The sequence below is a fragment of the Telopea speciosissima genome, chromosome 6 (assembly GCF_018873765.1).
Source record: "Telopea speciosissima isolate NSW1024214 ecotype Mountain lineage chromosome 6, Tspe_v1, whole genome shotgun sequence".
NCBI classification, from domain to species: Eukaryota; Viridiplantae; Streptophyta; class Magnoliopsida; order Proteales; family Proteaceae; genus Telopea; species Telopea speciosissima.
This window is the reverse complement of record NC_057921.1, coordinates 17,509,746-17,528,880: the sequence shown is the minus strand read 5'-3', so window position 1 is coordinate 17,528,880 and position 19,135 is coordinate 17,509,746. Positions and strand designations below refer to the sequence as shown.

Sequence of the window (19,135 nt, the reverse complement as noted above, 5' to 3'; positions counted from 1 at the left end):
CTAAGCCATCAAGTGCTCACTTTCTGCTTTTTCAACCCACTGGTTCACCATGAATTGTGACATCTAAACCTTTTACAAATGCACATGCTAGCTCGTGTAACACCTCATAATCAATGTAGCTCACTTATTTTTCTCTCAAAACATTTTTCTTTTCTTTCTTTCTTTCTTTCTTTTTTTTTTATTTTTTATTTTTTTTTTAATTACATGATTCTCAAATCCGTGCAATGTTCTAGCCTTTTAAGCTTTCTAGAAGGCTCATGTAACGAGCTTTAGGCCAACCACTCCCAAGCCAGATGACTTTAGGGGATTGAGTGTCAAACACTCCTCGGGCTTACTCACTCAAACCAAAAAGGCTACAAGCCTAAACTGGATTCAAGAATACTAGTAATAATAACCTAACTGGTTACTTCAACCATTTTACGCGAGACTCTGGGCTTGTGGCCTAGATGCCTCGGTTACTAAGTTGAAGCAACAAAACTAAACTCTCATAATTTTTTTTTTTTTTAAAGAAAGAGGATGCAACACCATTAAGCAGTGGTCTGCCTAAACATTCAAAATGTCACAAACTGGGTAGACCTATGTGTTTAGAAGCATTAAGCAAGCTCATAAATGACCGTCGGAGAAATAAAGGTTCAATACTTAACATTGTGTTGAATTAATTTTCTCACAACCTAGAGTCAAATGCACTGCAAAGTAAAAGTATCATTATAAAAATGAATGCATGAAAATTTTTCAAGAATGTAGATGAATCAGAGAGTCATATGCAGAAAATTTTCCAAAATCCTCCCTCCCCAACTTAGACGGGATTATCTCCAATGACGACTAGAAATAACAGATAAAGAAAAATATGAGAAACAAAGGATGAGGAAAGAAACCACCTGGGGTGTGGGTGTACGACAACGAGTGAAATCACTGGAAATAACAGTACATTGAGAATTTAACTCTACTACGGGAGATGGCTCTACAAAATAAATCAAAAAACAAACACCAAACAGCGTAAAAAGGAAAACAACAAATGCTGTAAATAAAGAAAACGTGGGCTGCCTCCCAAGAGTGCTAAGTTTTACGTCTTCAGCCAGACGACAGTAAAGCTCAAGGTAGTCCATCAGAAGCATGATCATAATCCACATCCACTAGGTCTAAAGACTAAATTAATTGGCCATCAGTAAGGCCATCAACATAGGGTTTCAGTCTTTGACCGTTAACCTTAAAAGTTTTTCCGTTCTGCGGATTCCTGATCTCAATAGCACCATGCAGGGCAACAGATACAACCACAAAAGGCCCATCCCACTGAGATCTCAATTTCCCTGGGAATAAAGGAAACTTAGAATTAAAGAGCCAAACACGCTGATTAGGCACAAAGGACTTCCGAACTATGTGTTTATCATGGAACGCCTTCATTCGGTCCTTATAGATGCGTGAGCTCTCATAGGCATCATTGCGCAACTCCACCAATTCAGATAGTTGGAGATGATGAGTGGAACCAGCCTGAGTCATATCAAAATTAAATGTCTTTATGGCCCAATATGCTCGGTGTTCCAACTCAATCGGAAGATGACAGGCCTTACCGAAAACTAATCGGTATGGAGACATACCTATAGGAGTTTTATATGCAGTTCGGTAAGCCCACAAAGCATCAGTCAGCCGAGTAGACTAGTCCTTACGGTCCGGTCTAACTGTCTTCTCCAATATCCATTTTATCTCTCGGTTCGATACCTCCACCTAACCAGATGTCTGGGGATGATAAGGGGTGGCCACTTTGTGGTTAATAGAATACTTCTTCAGTAAAGCCCCTACCCTCCAATGTCAAAAATGAGAGCCACCATCACTAATGATGGCCCTGGGAAATCCAAAATGTACTCCTGAATGAAAGAGTTAACCACCTTGTGGTCATTAGTCTTCATAGCCTTGGCTTCTACCCATTTTGAAACATAGTGCCACAAGAATATACTCATTACCAAATGAGGCAGAAAAAGGGCCCATAAAATCGATACCCCAAACGTCAAAAATCTCAACCACTATGATGGGACTTAGGGGCATCTCATCACGTCGGGACAGATTGCCAACTTTTTGGTATCTCACACACGCCTTGCAGAAGGTGTGTGCATCCCAAAATAATGTGGGCAAGTAGAAACCAGACTGCAGTACCTTGGCTACAGTTTTCTTGCCACTATAGTGTCCCCCACAGGCGAGAGTATGGCAAAACGATAATATACTCTGTAACTCACTCTCAGGGACACAACGACGAATGACCTGATTCGAACATTATAGGAACAGCTCTGGATCCTCCCAGTAGTAGTATCGCACAGTAGAGAGAAACTTATCTCGAGCTGCTTTATCCCAATCAGGAGGTAATTGGCCAACAGTGAGATAGTACACTATAGTTGGGTACCATGGAGTCGGTTTCGACAAAATGGAAAACAACTGCTCATCAGGGAAAGTTTCCCGAACCAACTCCGATGTGGGAGAGGAACCCAGAAGAATCCGGGATAAATGGTCTGCTACAACGTTTTCTGACCCCTTCTTATCCCAGATCTCCAAGTTAAACTCCTGAAGGAGAAGAATCCAATGGAACAACCTTGGCTTGGTGTCATGCTTTGAAAGAAGGTGCCTAAGGGTTGCATGATCCGAGAAGACTATCACCTTCGAGCCCAAAAGATAGGAGCAAAATTTATCCAGGGCAAAGACCATTCCTAGGAGCTCCTTCTCAGTAATGGTGTAGTTCAACTGAGCATCAGACAAGGATCTACTAGCGTAGTAAATAACAGATGGCTTCCCATCCACCCTTTGACCAAGTACAACACCCATGGCATAGTCAGAGGCGTCACACATGATCTCAAATGGTAGAGACCAGTCTGGTGATCGAATAATAGGTGCTTCAGACAATACAGTCCGAAGGATGTGAAAAGCAGTCAGGCACTTTTCATCAAAGATAAATGGGGCATCCTTGGCGAGGAGATTGCACAAGGGCCTGGAGATGAGACTAAAGTCCTTGATGAAACGCTTGTAAAACCCGGCATGGCCCAAAAAGGAACGGACCTGCTTAACAGTCGTGGGAGGGGGTAGCTTGGCAATCAGATCCACTTTGGCCTTGTCTACCTTAATGCCTTGAGAAGACACTACGTGACCAAGTACATTACCCTTAAGAACCATAAAGTGGCTCTTCTCCCAACTCAGAACAAGGTTATGCTCCACACATCGCTAAAGAACAAGAGATAGATGGTAGAGACACTCATCAAAAGATGACGCAAAGATGGAGAAGTCATCCATGAAAACCTCATGCGAATGGCCGACCATGTCAGAAAATATGGCCATCATGCACCTTTGAAAGGTGGTCGAAGCATTACACAACCTGAACGGCATCCTCCTAAAGGCAAATGTACCAAATGGGCAAGTGAAGGTGGTTTTCTCTTGGTCACCGAGAAAGATGGGGACTTGGTTGTATCCCGAATAACCGTCAAGAAAATAGTAGTAGCTCTACCCAGCCAATTTTTCTAGAATCTGATCAATAAAGGGCAGCGGGAAGTGGTCTTTACGCGTGACCTTGTTCAACTTTCTATAGTCGATACAAACACGCCAACCTGTAGTGGTACGAGTTGGGACAAGGTCACCTTGGTCGTTAAGGACGACCGTGATTCCAGATTTCTTGGGGATAACTTGAGTTGAATTGACCCACTGACTATCCGAAATAGGGTATATAATACCCATGTCAAACCACTTTACTACTTCATTTTTCACCACTTCCCTCATATTAGGGTTAAGGCGCCTCTGTGGATCTCGCACGGATTTGGCTCCGTCTTCACAATAGATACGGTGCATACAAATAGAAAGGTTAATACCCTTCAGATCAGCTAAAGACCAGCCAATTGCGGCTTTGTGAGCTGATAAAACCTCCAACAGGAGGGACTCTTGCCTTTCAGTAAGATCAGAGGATATGATAACCGGCAGAGTCTCTTCCTTGGCCAAGAATGCATATTTTAAAGTATGGGGCAGAGGCTTGAGTTCCAATTGTGGAGGGGACTCCAGAGAAGAGGGCTTAGGGGATGTAGCCAAGGGTGGCAGAGGCTCATATCTATAGGTCCAAGGAGGCTGCCCGGAAAAGGGTTTAAGATCTAACATGGCATTCACCTCTGTAGTATAGGCCTCTTCATCAAAGCCTTCTGCTCCATAGGACATCACAAGCTGCAGAGGATCATTAGTAAGGATCTGGGAAGTGTACTAAGATACAACTTCATCAATCATATCCAAAGCAAAGCACTCGTCTTCTCTGTAGGGTCCTAGGGATGCATTGAAGATGTTTAGCCGAAGCTTCTTGTTCCCAAATGATATGTCCATGGCACCTGACCTACAGTTAATGCAAGCATTGGCGGTCGCCAAGAATGGACGCCCTAGTATGATAGGGGGAGGCTTGGCTGAGGTAGATTCCATATCAAGGACTAGGAAGTCCACTAGGAAGTAATCATCTACCTTCACAAGAACATCCTCTAGAAGTCCATGAGGTCTTTTCACAGAACGATTAGCTAACTGAAGTATGACTTTAGTGGACTTCAACTCTCCTAATCCAAACTTCTCAAAAAGCGAACTAGGTAAGATATTCACACTAGCCCCCAGATCCAACAATGCTTTGTCAATGGAGAGGTCTCCAATGACACAAGAGATGAGGGGTGCACCAGGATCCTTCAGCTTGGGGGGTAGGTCAGTGATAACGGCACTTACCTGTTCTGTGAGGTGTATGGTTTTGGGAGTTTAGTTCCTCAGCTTACGCTTTTGAGTGCATAGGTCTTTCAGAAACTTAGCATACGCTGGAACCTGCTTGATTGCATCCAATAATGGAAGGTTGATGTGGACTTGTTGAAACAATTCCAACATCTCCTTCATCTTCTCTCCTTGCTTCCCAAATGGGGGAGAGTATGGAGTTTTGAGAGCATCGGGGAAAGGGACTTGGGGTGTATACTTATCCGGTTGAGGTCCCTCCCCAACTGGTTTCTCATTCTCCTTCTCAGTATTTTTCTGGGAATGGACCAAAGAAGGTGTAATGGTTCTATTCCCATCAATGAGAGGCCTCAATGCCTCTGATTCAACTTCTGCCTGGGTTGGGGTTGACTCTGCTGGTGTGGTCTGTTGAGGGGTATTAGAGGGGAAGTCCTCGTAGGTAGGGGGTGTGTCATGTATTTCCACCCTCTTACCATTCCTCAACACTCTAACCGACTGGACTTGTTCCTTACCCCTCCCTATTCGAGCATTATTGGGGTTCCTAATAGGTTGGCTTGGTAGTTGGCCAGTCTCTCTCTTATTAAAGGCTTCAGCAAGTTGACCAATCTGGGTCTCTAACTTGCTGATAGATTGAGTGTGGGAGTGCAATAATTGGTCGTTGATTCTCACTTTCTACTCAATACCTTTCAGCACCTTCATTACCTCACTCTCAAAGGATGGGGTATGTTGAGGTTGAGAGTAAGGTTGTTGTTGTCCACCCCTATAGGCATTAGGTTGGGCATTGAACGGTGGCCTAAAGGATGGATTTGAAGGGTTTTTTCATGAGAAATTGGGATGGTTTCGCCATCCCAGGTTATAAGTATTGGAAAATGGGTCGTTACCCAGGTTGGTAAAACTCTGAGCGGCTTGTACCTTTTCCTGGATAAATTCAGGATATTGTGCTGCTAAATAACAATCGATCACATAGTGATTTGGGTCAGCACAGAGGGCACAAGCTTCAGCTTGCTCAGGGGGAGAAAATCCCCTTGAGATTGATGGGGGTTAGGAAGGTCCTCCGGACAACAGGTAGTCCATTTCTTTTTACAGCAAGTAAACCTATGCCTTTCTGTCAGCACTCTGGTCGATCTCATAGAGTCCACCTTTTTTCGGTTGCCCAAGCGTGGGGACTTCAGTCCTTGAGGCTGAAGCTCTGTGTTGGGAGTTTTTACTCAGGGTCTCAAAAAGATCCCATGCTTCATTCTCGCTCTTGTGCATGAACGTTCCTCCACAAGAGGCATCCACCATCTGATGATACTGGTCACTAAGACCATCATAGAAGCACTATACCAATTGCCATTTTGGTACAGCATGGTGGGGGCATTTCCGAAGTAGTTCCTTCAGTCTTTCCCAATACTCATGAAATTCTTCACCACTATTCTGGGAGAAGGTGGTGACAGCCCTTCTAATGGTATTTTTTTTTTTTTGGGTGAATACCTTCTAATAGTATTGGTTTGGCCTATTGGGAAAAACTTCTTCAGAAACTGCTGTTGCATTTCTACCCATGTGGTTACTTGTGCAGAATCCAAGGAATGCAGCCAATGCTTGGCTTTATCCTTGAGGGAAAATGGAAATAGCAACAATTTTAGGGCGTCCTCTGAGAGGTTTTGGATTTTTACTGTAGAGAAAATTTCCAAAAACTCATCCAGGTGCTTATAGGGCTCTTCATTCTGATGTCCATAGAACGATGGCAGCATCTGGATAATGCTTGATTTGATTTCATAATGAGTAGCCGCAATTATAGGTAGCCTAATGCCGATTTGGGGTTGGTATGCAGTTGGAGTGAAATGATCACTCAGTGGCCTGGCCTGTGGGTTTGCCTCGTCACCCATCCTGATACGGTGTCTAATCCTCCTATAAGTATGTTCAATTTTGGAGTCAAAATCTAATAGGTCAGGTCGAGCTAAGCGCGTACCAAGCATACAACGACCAAACTAAACTAGGCTGGGACCGAGCATACAAGTGTATGAACCTAGCTATCGGGGTCCAAACATAGTAAGTGTAGGGTCGAATGTCCTAATGTGGGATCGATCAAAATAGGGCAACTAAGCTCACAGGAACGCACATACAAGGGTAACCTATACTAAAAGAAAAAGAAAATTACAAAAGTGGTAAAGACAAATTACATAATTAAATTAAAATGAAAATTACACATGTAAATTAAAACAAAAATTAAAACTATCCTAAAAAAAAATTAAAAGTTTAAACTACCCTAAATAAAATGAAATCCTAAACTAGTGCAGATCCAAGCCTACCAAGGTCAATCCTAAAGTGGTATGGGACCGAAGCATACAAGGGTAACTATGCCAGCGTGGGACCGAATCATACAAGGCTGAAATTAGCTACTAAAAGAAAAATAAAGAGAAAAGTTAGAGAATATCACAGAGGCTAACCGGACTGCATCGGTGTCTTTTTGAAAGAACCAAATCCAGCTAAACTGCATCCCCTCTTAAACAACCTCAAACGATTCAATACCTACAGCAAAAAATGAAACGTGAGTCTATCACTAATACTAAAGACAAATTTAGAATGAATAGTAAATTAAGCTATGTTAACATAAAAAAATAAATCAAAGTTAATGCTACTGTAGGCTGTTAAACTAAGAGATGCAAAAATCTAAAATACCTAAAACAAAAATAAAAAATAAAGATTAAAGCAAGCTATTGAAAGAATATTAAAAGACTCGATAAAACTCTAGCAATCGTGCTCTAGTTCCTCGGCAACGGCGCCAAAATTTAATCGAGTCGTTGAACCAATAAAAAATAAACCTAACTAAACACTAATACAGTGGAAAGTACGGGTATCGAACTACGAGGAACAGAGGCTAAATTGCATGAAATTAAATCAAGCCTAAGATGAAACTAAAAATGCAAATTAATTACTTTAAAGCTAATACTAGCAACTGATTAAAGCGAATAGAAGATGGTGAGAAAATATTGCTTTTAGGTTGAATCAACTTTAATTCAGATTCATCATTCAATCTCTCTCATATTCGGCTCATGGCGACTTCAAGCTCCATGACAACCACAGAAAATAGAGTCCCTTCTAGGTATAAAGTATCTTGACGAAATTGTCATCCGATCGCTACAATGAATCGAAAGTTCAAAGAACTCGGGTACGCACAATCCACTCAGGTATACCGTATCATCGATACGACCACATGAATCAATTCAATACTATTGCTTGGTAGGTTAAATTGAATCACAGAAACAAATTATCCTAGCTAGATGTAAACATGATTACACAAAAATCACAATGAGATGCCTAAGTCTTTTCCAAGCAATCAATAAGAAAAGAGAATGACTAATTAAATCATCCTGAAAGTATCATCTTACCAAAAACAGCAACAAGTTTAGTTACTCATTTAACATAAATGAAATAAAGAGAAGTTAGGGATACAAGCCAAAGAATTAGAGGGAACAAGAGAGTAGAAGCAATGGCAGCAATGGCGATGGCAGATGCTCTTCCTCTCCTCTTCCTCTTCCTCTTCCAGTCTTCTTCTCCCCAAAACCGTCAACCCCCTTTTGCTCTCGGTCGTTCAATCTCCCAATTCAATTCTCCTCCCCCCTTTTTGAACTCCATCCGTATCCTTCTTTTAGGGGAGAGGTGATAGAATTTGAACTAAAAATAAAATTGAAAATAACCCAAGGCAGTTGCGTTCCACTAGGAGAGTAAGAGAGAGGGAAAGACAACGTGTGATATGGGGATGGGAGAGAGAGGCATGTGAGATGAGATGACTTAGAAAGAAGGGTAAAAAGATAGAAAGAGAGAGAGGTAAAAAGATATTTAATAGTTTGTTTTTGAATTAACAAACTAGAAAGAGAGAGGTTTACGTGAGAGAATTTTCTCTCTTTCTTTCTTTTATTTTGTTTTTCTTCACACTCTCCAACTTTGTCATAATCCATCTTTGGCCATAATTCCTCCTTCCTTGAACCAAATTGACTCGACCCAAGAATTAAATGTTAATCATTTAATTATTCTGATGCAATGAGTCCAATATTGATTTTTCTTGAGAAATTTTCTCTTTATCAAATTACGATAATGCCCTTGAGATGACGATTTGCACACATGCGAACCCTTGACCCAGCTGGTAAACATCCAAAATCGGCTAAAAGGACTAATTTTATCACTGATTCATGTTTTTCTCCTTCCAGGCTTGCAATCATAGAAATCACATAACAATATCAAATCCTTCATAAATATTCAAATACAAACTGTAAATAAATAGTGATTTCTATCTAAGATTACAGCCCAATCACTAATGTAAGAGATGACATGAAGAATGAGCCGAAATCGTCCGGTGACAACGGTCGCCGCATTAGGATCAAATTGCTTAAGGATGGAGGAGTACACTTCTTCATGATTTATCAAATCTCCAAAGTTGGTGTTCTTCGAAGTCCAAAGAGTGGAGTTTTAAGCCTTCTCCCGTTCCGCTAAAGTAAAGATTAGTATAGAAGTATTTGACAAGATAGGGGTAGCAAGGGTCCGACATGTTGAGGAGAGGTTCCCAACCGATGTCCTTGAATCTTTCTTCAAGCCGAATGCTATTGAAAGAGAATACATCAACCTCACTGTCCTTCTTCTATTTTTCGAGCAAGGTAGAGAGGCCAATTTTGACGGTATTCCGGAGATCAAAAAAGGCGGTCTTCTCCTTCGGCATAAGGTTGTCTTGAGGAGCCTCATCTTCCTTTGGTCCTTCCTCTTTTAGAAGGTTGTTTTTCAGTCATTGCCTCCTTACCTCTTCGACTCATTATGAAGGAGAGAGTTGAAAGAGAGAAATGAAGGAGAATAGAGAGAAAAAGCTTGACAATATGTAATCAAGGTATAAAGCAAGAGTAGAGTGAACAGTGAATAGGAAAATGACAAAAAAGAGAGCTTTATATAGGTATAAACATCTATTAAACAGCTATAAAATGGTCAAAAAGACTAATCCGGTATTACCGTTTGATGATCTGGTATACCATTTTAAGTCCAACGGTTAAAAAAATTGCTATATTTGCTGAACGGACATACCATTTGTGATTGGGCTGTAATCTTAGATAGAAATCACTATTTATTGAAGGTTTGTATTTGAATATTTATGAAGGATTTGATACTATTATGTGATTTCTATGATTACAGGTCTGAAAGGAGAAAAGCATGAATCAGTGATAAAATCAGTCCCTTTAGCCGATTTTAGATGTTTACCAACTGGGTCAAGGGTTCGCATGTGTGCAAATAGTCATCTCAAGGGCATTATCGTATTTTGATAAAGAGAAAATTTCTCAAGAAAAATCGATATTGGACTCATTGTATTAGAAAAATTAAATGGTTAACATTTAATTCTTAGGTCGATTCAATTCGGTTCAAGGAAGGAGGGATTATGACCAAAGATGAATTATGGCAAAATTGGAGAGTGTAAAGAAAAACAAAATAAAAGAAAGAAAAAGAGAAATATTCTCTCACGTAAACCTCTCTCTCTCTCTCTCTCTCTCTCTAGATTGTTAATTCAAAAACAAACTATTAAATATCTTTTTACCTCTCTCTCTCTTTCTATTTTTTTACCCTTTTTTCTAAGTCATCCCAGCTCACATGCCTCTCTCTCCCATCCCCATCTCACACGTTGTCTTTCCCTCTCTCTGACTCTGCTAATGGAACACAACTCCCTTGGGTTATTTTCAGTTTTATTTTTAATTCAAAATATATCACCTCTCCCCAAAAAGAAGGATACGGATGGAGTTCAAAAAGGGGCGAGGAGAATTGAATTGGGAGATTGAACGACCGAGAGCAAAAGGGGGTTGACGATTTTGGGAAGAAGAAGACTGGAAAAGGAAGAAGAAGACGAGAGGAAGAGCATCTACCATCGCCATTGCTTCTACTCTCTTCTTCCCTCTAATTCTTTGGCTTGTATCCCTAACTTCTCTTTATTTCAATTATGTTAAATGAGTAATTAAACTTACTGCTGTTTTTGGGAAGATGATACTTTAAAGGATGATTTAATTAGTCATTCTCTTTTCTTATTGATTGCTTGAAAAAGACTTAGGCATCTCATTGTGATTTTTGTGTAATCATGTTTACATCTAGTTAGGATAATTTGTTTCTATGATTCAATTTAACCTACCAAGCAATAGTATTGAATTGATTCATGTGGTCGTATCGATGATACGGTATACCTGAGTGGATTGTGCATACTCGAGTTCTTTGAACTTTCGATTTATTGTAGCGATCGAACGACAATTTTGCCAAGATACTTTATACCTAGAAGGGACCCTATTTTCTGTGGTTGTCATGGGGCTTGTAGTCGCCATGAGCCGAATATGAGAGAGATTGAATGATGAATCTAAATTAAAGTTGATTCAACCTAAAAGTAATATTTTCTCACCATCTTCTGTTCGCTTTAATCAGTTGCTAGTGTTAGCTTTAAATTAATTAATTTGTATTTTTAGTTTCATCTTAGACTTGATTTAATTTCAAGCAACTTAGTCTCTGTTCCCCATGGATTCGATACCCATACTTTCCACTGTATTAGGCCCATGGGCAACCATGGGCTATCCCAGGGTGTGCAATACCCTAATTGCTTTATTATTGGTTTCCCATGGGAACCATGATCCCAGGACCGTAGTTTTGACCTACACATAAAGGTCTAAAATGACCAAGGGTTGAGCCTTGGGCTTGGTCATGATGAAACCAATCATAAAAGTCCCATTTTTGAGCAGATTTGGTCTGTGCAGATGATACATAGTGCGGATCATGTTGCATCGTCCGCTTAATGCATCATCCGCTGGGTTTAACCTCTGCACAGTGTTTTGGCCATAACTCAGTCAATACATAATGAAATGATATGATTCAAAATGCGAAACTAGACTTAAAGGGCTACATTTTTTTATGAAGAAACCTTTCACAAATCTAATTAGCCCTGGACCTAGACCATGAAGTTGACAAAAGAGAAGCCACCACCTCACACCCTAAGGTTCTTCGAAGATTGGTCAGGGTCAAGGGGAGGCATGCCAGGCAAGGCTAGCCCCTGCAGGGATAGTCCATCCATTCATTATCTTCCCAATAACTTTAAGGAGAGAAGTTGCACCTAAACGAGGGAAGATTTGGACTGATTTGGGATTATCTCAAATTCTAAATAAATTATGCCTAACTAAATAAAGGATCAATCAGATAGCTAGTATATTGGGTTGATTGAAGATTTAATTGAAGATTGGATTGAAGAGTGGATTTTTGATAGAGAGTATTATGGGTAGATTGAAGAGATGGTGGGACTATGATTGGTAGAATATGGGGCTTATTGAAGATTGGAGATTGGAATCTTATTTTCTTTCTTTTCTTCCTTACACGTACTCAATTTTAGGTCTATATGTAATCCTTCATGAGAATGTAGAAAGCAGATTATGAAGTTTAATGAAAATTGCTCAGTTGAGTATTTGGAACTCTCAATTGGAGTTTTCGTTGCAATTTTGATTTTCTTGTTCGATTGATTAACTCTTGGTCACATAGGGAATGTGATTTCGATTCTCCTGATCCGTAACTTCCAATGAGGCTGGACCATTTGGTTATCAGGGCCTAGGATTACGAGATCGAAAGATTGTAATGGCACCCCGATGAGCTACCCGTGCAGTCCCGGTCGAAGATATCAATGCAGGGAAAGAAAAATTGCGCTTGTAGCAAGAAATTACTGCCTTGCAACGTGAGAATGAAGCTTTGAGAAATGAATCGAGACGTCTAAATCCGAATGAGGAGATGACCAATCTTGACTCACCTTTCATCCGACGACACACAACCTATTCAGGAGAGGAGGCCTCATCGGAACGGGAACCAACATGGTGGAGAGTGAGAAGTTTTGATGATGCTCAGGCATAGTGGTGGTCGTACAATTCCCATGGAGGACATCAACACAAGTGAAGTTCATACGACATTGGATGATGTTGCAGACGAATGAATCATTGTTCAGGTTGATTTCAATAAACCCCCAATTTTCAATGAGTACCAGGATGAGTACATCGATGAACACGGTGGTTTCGAAAGCCTTGAACCAGTACATTTCGAAAGCACAATAACAATTCTACCCGCATCGCATTGAGTGGTTCAACATTTTCAGTACGTATGATGATCCGTATTTGGCCTTTACTACTTTCACTGTAACGACCAGGACCCAATCACAGATGATATAGATCCCGTCCTTACGTAGTTAACCTTAGGTCACAAATTCCATAATAAATTAAAACAAACAATATCCCAAGTCATCCATTTTTAACACATGCGGAAGCAACCTCATTAATTAAAATATTTCCATAATTTACTTAATACTGGTGGCAGGAATATATTAACATATAAATATATATACTGTCAATTACTGAACGAAAAGAGTGATATAGATATTACATAACTCCTAGAAAGATTTGTTTAAATACATTAAACAGTTCTTTTATTTATTAACTTGATTACAAAAAGGTTTCAACACTAGAACACCAACATCTAAAACAAATATAAAAGAGCCTATCACATCAACTAGGTGCTCCTCTTCCAAAGTCTTCCACCGTGTACTCCTCACCATCTGTAAAAGATTCCACTTGAATGGGGTGAGCTTGCACCCAGTGAGGTGCTAAGTACACTATACACAAGCATGAATAAAGATGGATAACGAATAAAATAATAAACGATTCAATGTAACCATTATTCATTCCTTTAATTAAGTATGGTCATAACCCATCTGTGAACTATGGAGTATCCACACAGCACACACATTAAGGATTCTCACCAAATTACTTAACTGAACATGCTCTTGTTTATAACTCATCATCTCATTTATTATTTCATATATCGAAATACATTCTATAGAGGATCCAACACCTCTCAAAATGTGCTCAACCCACTAGGGGACCCAACATGTATTGAGATGCGCTCAACTCCATTGAAGGATCCAACACCTCTCAAGATGCGCACAACCCATTCGGGGACCCAACATCTTTCGAAATACGCTCAATCCATTCAAGGATCAAACACCTCTCAAGATGCTCTCAACCCATCCGGGGACCCAACATCTTTCGAGATGCGCTCAACTTCTCTTAAGGAATAATATTGTCATCATCAATTCATTCATTCATAACTTTCATGATGCCATAACCATTCATCTTCATTTATGAAAAACTTAACAAAGTGTACAACCATCTTAATATTTCAATCTTATGGAATTCATATTCATATCATGTAATGCATCAATCACTCAACGTTTCATTATGCATTCATATCAACTATAAATTTGCAAATCTATCATACATAACAATCAACAATCATTATACATGTATTTACAGGCATTTCATCATAGCTATAACAATAACAAACCCCACCTCAAACTTCAACTCCTTCCTTGATCCAAGTGCGTCAAAGCTCGCTTGAATGAAGCTCAATCAAAAACACCTATGTAAATAATTATATAGGTCATTAATATGGCTTATCACATCATTAAAAATACCCAAAGACCCATTGAAAATAGTCCAAGCATGTAGATGGGTCAATCTGTTCGTCAAGAAATCTTCAGATTTATTCTATTCGGATTACAAAACTTACAAGGGGATTCTGACCCTCTTCTGAGTGGTTTTGGGAAAAACACTATTTCACAAAAGTCGTAGATAATTGAGTCAATTTTCTAATGGCTTTAGAATCAGGTCATTTGATTTCCATAGAAGGGAGATATGTCTCACAGACTGCATAGAGGTCATTCTGCCAGTAAGAAATTTCCAGATTCAGCTCTGTTTAGATTACTGAACTTACAATGAGATTTTTACCCTCTTATGAGTGGTTTTGGGAAAAACACTATTTCGCAAAAGTTGTAGATAATTGAGTCTATTTTCAAATGCCACTAAAATCAGGTCATTTGAGTTCCAGATGAGGGAGATACACCCCACGGACTGCATAGAGGTCATTCTGTCAGTAAGAATTTTCCAGATTCGGCTCTGTTCAGATTACTGAACTTACAATGAGATTTTGACCCTCTTATGAGTGGTTTTGGGAAAAACACTGTTTCATAAAAGTTGTAGATAATTGAGTCTATTTTCAAATGCCACTAGAATCAGGTCATTTGAGTTCTATATGAGAGAGATATGATCTACGGACTGAACAGAGGTCAATCTGTCAGTCAAGAAATTTTCAGATTTACATGGAGTTTTCTTCCTAAAATTCTTAATGGATTCCAATGAGGACCTTGTTTCAGCTTGTAAAACACATTCATGGGACTCTTAATCACTCAAAAATACTTCTAAGAACCTATGCTATCATCCATTAACAAAATCAAAATCATTACATAAGCATATTGCAATAATCAAAATGATTCACCTTCAAGTTCTTGCCTTTTCTTCTTCAAACTCTTTGAAGCTCCTTTAATGAACAACTCCAGCAGCTTTGATTCTTCAATGAACTCCTCAAACAACACCTTGATCATATATGCTGTTGGACAAGTGTGTGTCCATCAAACCCGGTTTGGTCCGGTTCAACCCAGTTCACCTTTGTATTGAACATTGATACATTTTAGTTTGATATTGTCACATGCGATATAAATTTTTTGAGCATTATGTGTCTGTAAGTTTTACTTAAAATGGTAGTCACGACTAGGGTTTGGGCTGGGCACCCTTATCATATGGTCGTCACACGCATTGGGTATGCCTAGACATGTGATGTCAGGATACGAATGCGAGTGCTCACATGTTTGATGTGTGCATTGACGAAGAATCTACTTTGTCGATTCCCTCATGTATTACTGTCAGATGTAGGAAGGGATAGACATGTGTCACCGACACCCTATGCCTGAGGGAACCCTGTCGCTGCAAAGTGTGACCGCATTCTTTGGTTCATCAATGACTGAGACTCAAGCGAGTCAAAGCCGGTGTTCTGGGAATGAGTGAACACTTTGTGAGTGAAGGAGTTATCCAACACGGTCACCACTGCCCGATTGGGGAACACCAAGATAGAGGCTGTCTGTGCATGGTCGGATCAAAATCTGGATCCAGTACCGTTTTGAAAATGGTTTTGCAAAATCTATTTTACATAAAATGGTACATTATTTATAATTATTTGAACAAAGTGTTTTATCGAGTTTTGTGGGACCCGATCAGATGCACAGACGCTCATATATGGATACCTACTATGGATTGGGGTTTGGCAGTACATGTGTACATGCCCTAGATTCCATAATGATGGTGTTGATTAGTGGGGGGGTTGTATATGATAAATTGTTATCATATAGGGAGTTATTTGGAATTTGTTAATTTAATTAGCTCTTTATTTAATTAATGGATTTGGTACTAACTATAATTATCCATTAATAATTAAATAAAGTAACTAATTAATACTTTCCATACTAGATTCTACTTCTTCCCCTTTTTGAAGCATTTTGAGTTTAAACAGAACTGCCAAACTGAGAGAGAGAGAGAGAGACAGACTCTCACTGGGATTAAAGTAATCCATCCAGGGATTAATTAAAATCCCTAGCTCTATATAAAGACCAGAAAACGTAGGAGGGGGGCAGTGCTCCACGTTTTAGCCTGACCCCCTCTCTCCAGTGTTTTGGTCTCTCTCTCTCTCTCTCTCTCCTTCTTGTGATCTCTCTCCTTCTTCTTCTAGTTTCTCTCATCTGTGTTTGAGAGTTAGGGTTTTAGAAACCCAGATCTGTGCTGAAGAATTTGAGAGCATCTGGGATTGGCTTGTAGAACCTTGGTAGCACCATTGAAGGTTCAGATTTGTTTACTTGGAGCGCTCACTGGAGGAAGAACCATTGTCTATTGGAGGAGCAACATTTGAGGCTCACCAGGTTAGCAATTCTTGATTGATTCCTTCAGTTATTTAATTTTTAACATTTATGGGATGCGAAAGAAATTCGAATCGACTAATTTCCGCTGCGCATTCGAGTATGGGATGGATCCCTCTTGCCATGTGATGACTAGAGATGTATTTTCTCTATCCCTAATGTGCTCTATAATTGCATGGGACACATAAGGGAAGGAGAAACTCTATTAGGGATGCACCAAGGTTTCCATGGGAGACCATGGGAAACCCTAAAATTAAAATGGGGCACCCATGGGACACCATGGGATAACCCAGGGCGTGCAATACCCTAATTTTGTAATAAATTGGTTTCCCTAGGGAATCATGGTTTGATCCCTGGACCGTTGTTTGACCAACACATGCAACATCATCTTAGTATGATCACACCATAGAAACCCAAGTGATTGAACCCATTGAAGCTTTCTCCCTCCTCTCCTTCTTCCTCTTTTCTTCTTCTTCTCTTCTTTCTTCTTCTTTTCTTTCTTCTTTTCCTTCTTCTTCTTCTTCTTCTTTTTCTTCTTCTTTTTCTTCTTTTTCTTTAGAGAAAAGAATCTTTTTCCAGCTTAATCCCAAATAATCCATTATATAGACATGATACTAATTCTCAATTAAATCTCCAAATGAATGCATAAAGCATAAAACCAACTTAACTAACAACTAAGCAAACTAACTAAACTAATTAAACTATAATGGCTCTCATTGTAATAATTCAAATCCTCTTTGAATTTTCCATTATGCCCATGGTAAATAGTTCCTCAAATAGTGCCTGCACCCAAGAATTACCCGATAGATTCTCATGCAAGCTTACCTAACTCTTTCACATTCCAGTCCTACCCTTGGTCAAGGTTCTTATTATCCACATGCATCTATTATTTACTTAAATCATACCAAATTGAACCAAAATCAAGTCTTGACCCAAAACCATAAGTTGAACCACCCATGACTTAAATTGACCCAATCTACACCATACCATATACAAGAACCCTTACTATATAAATACTATTCACATATTTACATTAATCAATAATACAAGCTAAGAATTTCACTAGACCATAGTATATATTGCATCAACCAAACTTCATAATTAACAAAACCTTTATATAAATTATTAAATCATTCATTCCTATCATATTATATTATAAAGTACTAAATACCTCATTAACACCCTAGAACATCATTAATACAATATATAAAACACAAGGCATCAAAATTCACATATTATTATATCTTAGGCCATCAACATGCAAATATAGCCAAATATTCACAAGGACATTAAAATATTAATGAACCATAAGTATAATATTAAAATATTCATAACAAGGAAGGGGGTGTTACATTCACGTCTCCATTTCAACTTGTTCGAGGTATTAGCATCATCAACAAGTCATATGTGAATTCCTCATTTTTTCGAGTCGTGAAGATATCCATTGCTATCTTTTTCAGATCTGAAGTGGTAATGTAAAGTTTGTTATGTACAATTGAAAATACCAATGGTGATTTTGGTTGTTTCCCATTTGACCTCGGTGGACGACGAGCATTATAACTACAAAGAGAGTTCGAGGAAGAACTTTTTTTCAACCTGGAGGGAATGATGCAGCCCTGGACCTAGACCAAAAAGTTGACAAAGTAGAAGCCACCACCTCACACCTAAGGTTTCTCGAAGATCGGTCCGGGTCAAGGAGAGGTATGTCAGGCAAGGCTAGCCCCTACAGGGATAGTCCATCTGATAAACCCAAAATCACACCGGCCAATCGTGAGCCGCCATGTGTCCCGACCCAAGGAGGTGGGCCGTCCCAGGCCAGGCGGAGAGCCAGGTAGGACATGAACCATCAGGCACGACCTCACAGGTGTGGCCTCATTAGGCGCGACCTCACAAGCGCGGCCACCTTATCAGGCGTGACCTCACAGGCGTGGCCTCATCAGGTGCGACCTCACGGGCGCGACCTTGGGCGAGACCTCAAGCACGGACCACGGGCACGGCTTTGGGCGTGACCTCAAGCACGAACCACTAGGCGTGGCCTACCGGCGCAGACCACCTACAGGCATGAACCTCGGGTACAGAACGGACCCGGACGTAGACCTTGATCTAAGACCAAGCCACTACTGCGGCCATCAACAAGACATGCACCATCCCAAGGACTCTAGGCCACCGCCTATGAGTCACGTCGTCCTGATGGACTCAAACATCAAAGACCTTATCCAACAAGTGCAAACATCTATCTATCAAAGACATCAACCCTTCTGGGACACTATCTCCCGTAGGGGGACAACCAACCATGGAAGAACCCTGATACCCAGGGACTCTATCAACTACGAGGACTACTTGCCATCGACTGGGACTCTCCACACCGCCACACTCCACTATAAAAGGGAAGGCACTCTACCCCATCATCCCATCTTGAATTCTATCATTCATCTGTTTGCTCAGAGAGATCTAACTTAGGCATCAGAGAGTCCTAGGCCGGAACCACAGCAGTTCTCCTTTGTCACTCTAGTCCTTTTGCAGGTTACGACACTCGAAGGGACCACCGAACGATTTCTTGACGCAACAGATTGGCACCGTGTGTGGGAAACAACGTTAGCC

General features: G+C 40.1%; 1 protein-coding gene across 1 annotated transcript; it reads right to left on the bottom strand.

Annotated features, from left to right (window-relative positions):
• Positions 1–2,265: 2,265 nt before the first annotated feature.
• LOC122665485 lies at positions 2,266–6,581 on the bottom strand. Its single transcript, XM_043861637.1, has 5 exons — positions 6,187–6,581; positions 4,810–5,335; positions 4,228–4,716; positions 3,574–4,182; positions 2,266–3,201 (listed from the first exon to the last, which is right to left on the bottom strand). The coding sequence occupies exons 1-5, from the start codon at positions 6,579–6,581 to the stop codon at positions 2,266–2,268; spliced, it is 2,955 nt and encodes a 984-aa protein (XP_043717572.1).
• Positions 6,582–19,135: the final 12,554 nt, after the last annotated feature.

Coding starts and splice junctions, on each gene's coding strand:
- LOC122665485 (XM_043861637.1), bottom strand. CDS start 6,581: ATGGGTGACGAGGCAAACCCACAGGCCAGGCCACTGAGTGATCATTTC. Junction 5,336..6,186: donor CAAACCAATACTATTAGAAG/GTATTCACCCAA, acceptor TCAATCTATCAG/CAAGTTAGAGACCCAGATTG. Junction 4,717..4,809: donor TATTGGATGCAATCAAGCAG/GTTCCAGCGTAT, acceptor CTCACAGAACAG/GTAAGTGCCGTTATCACTGA.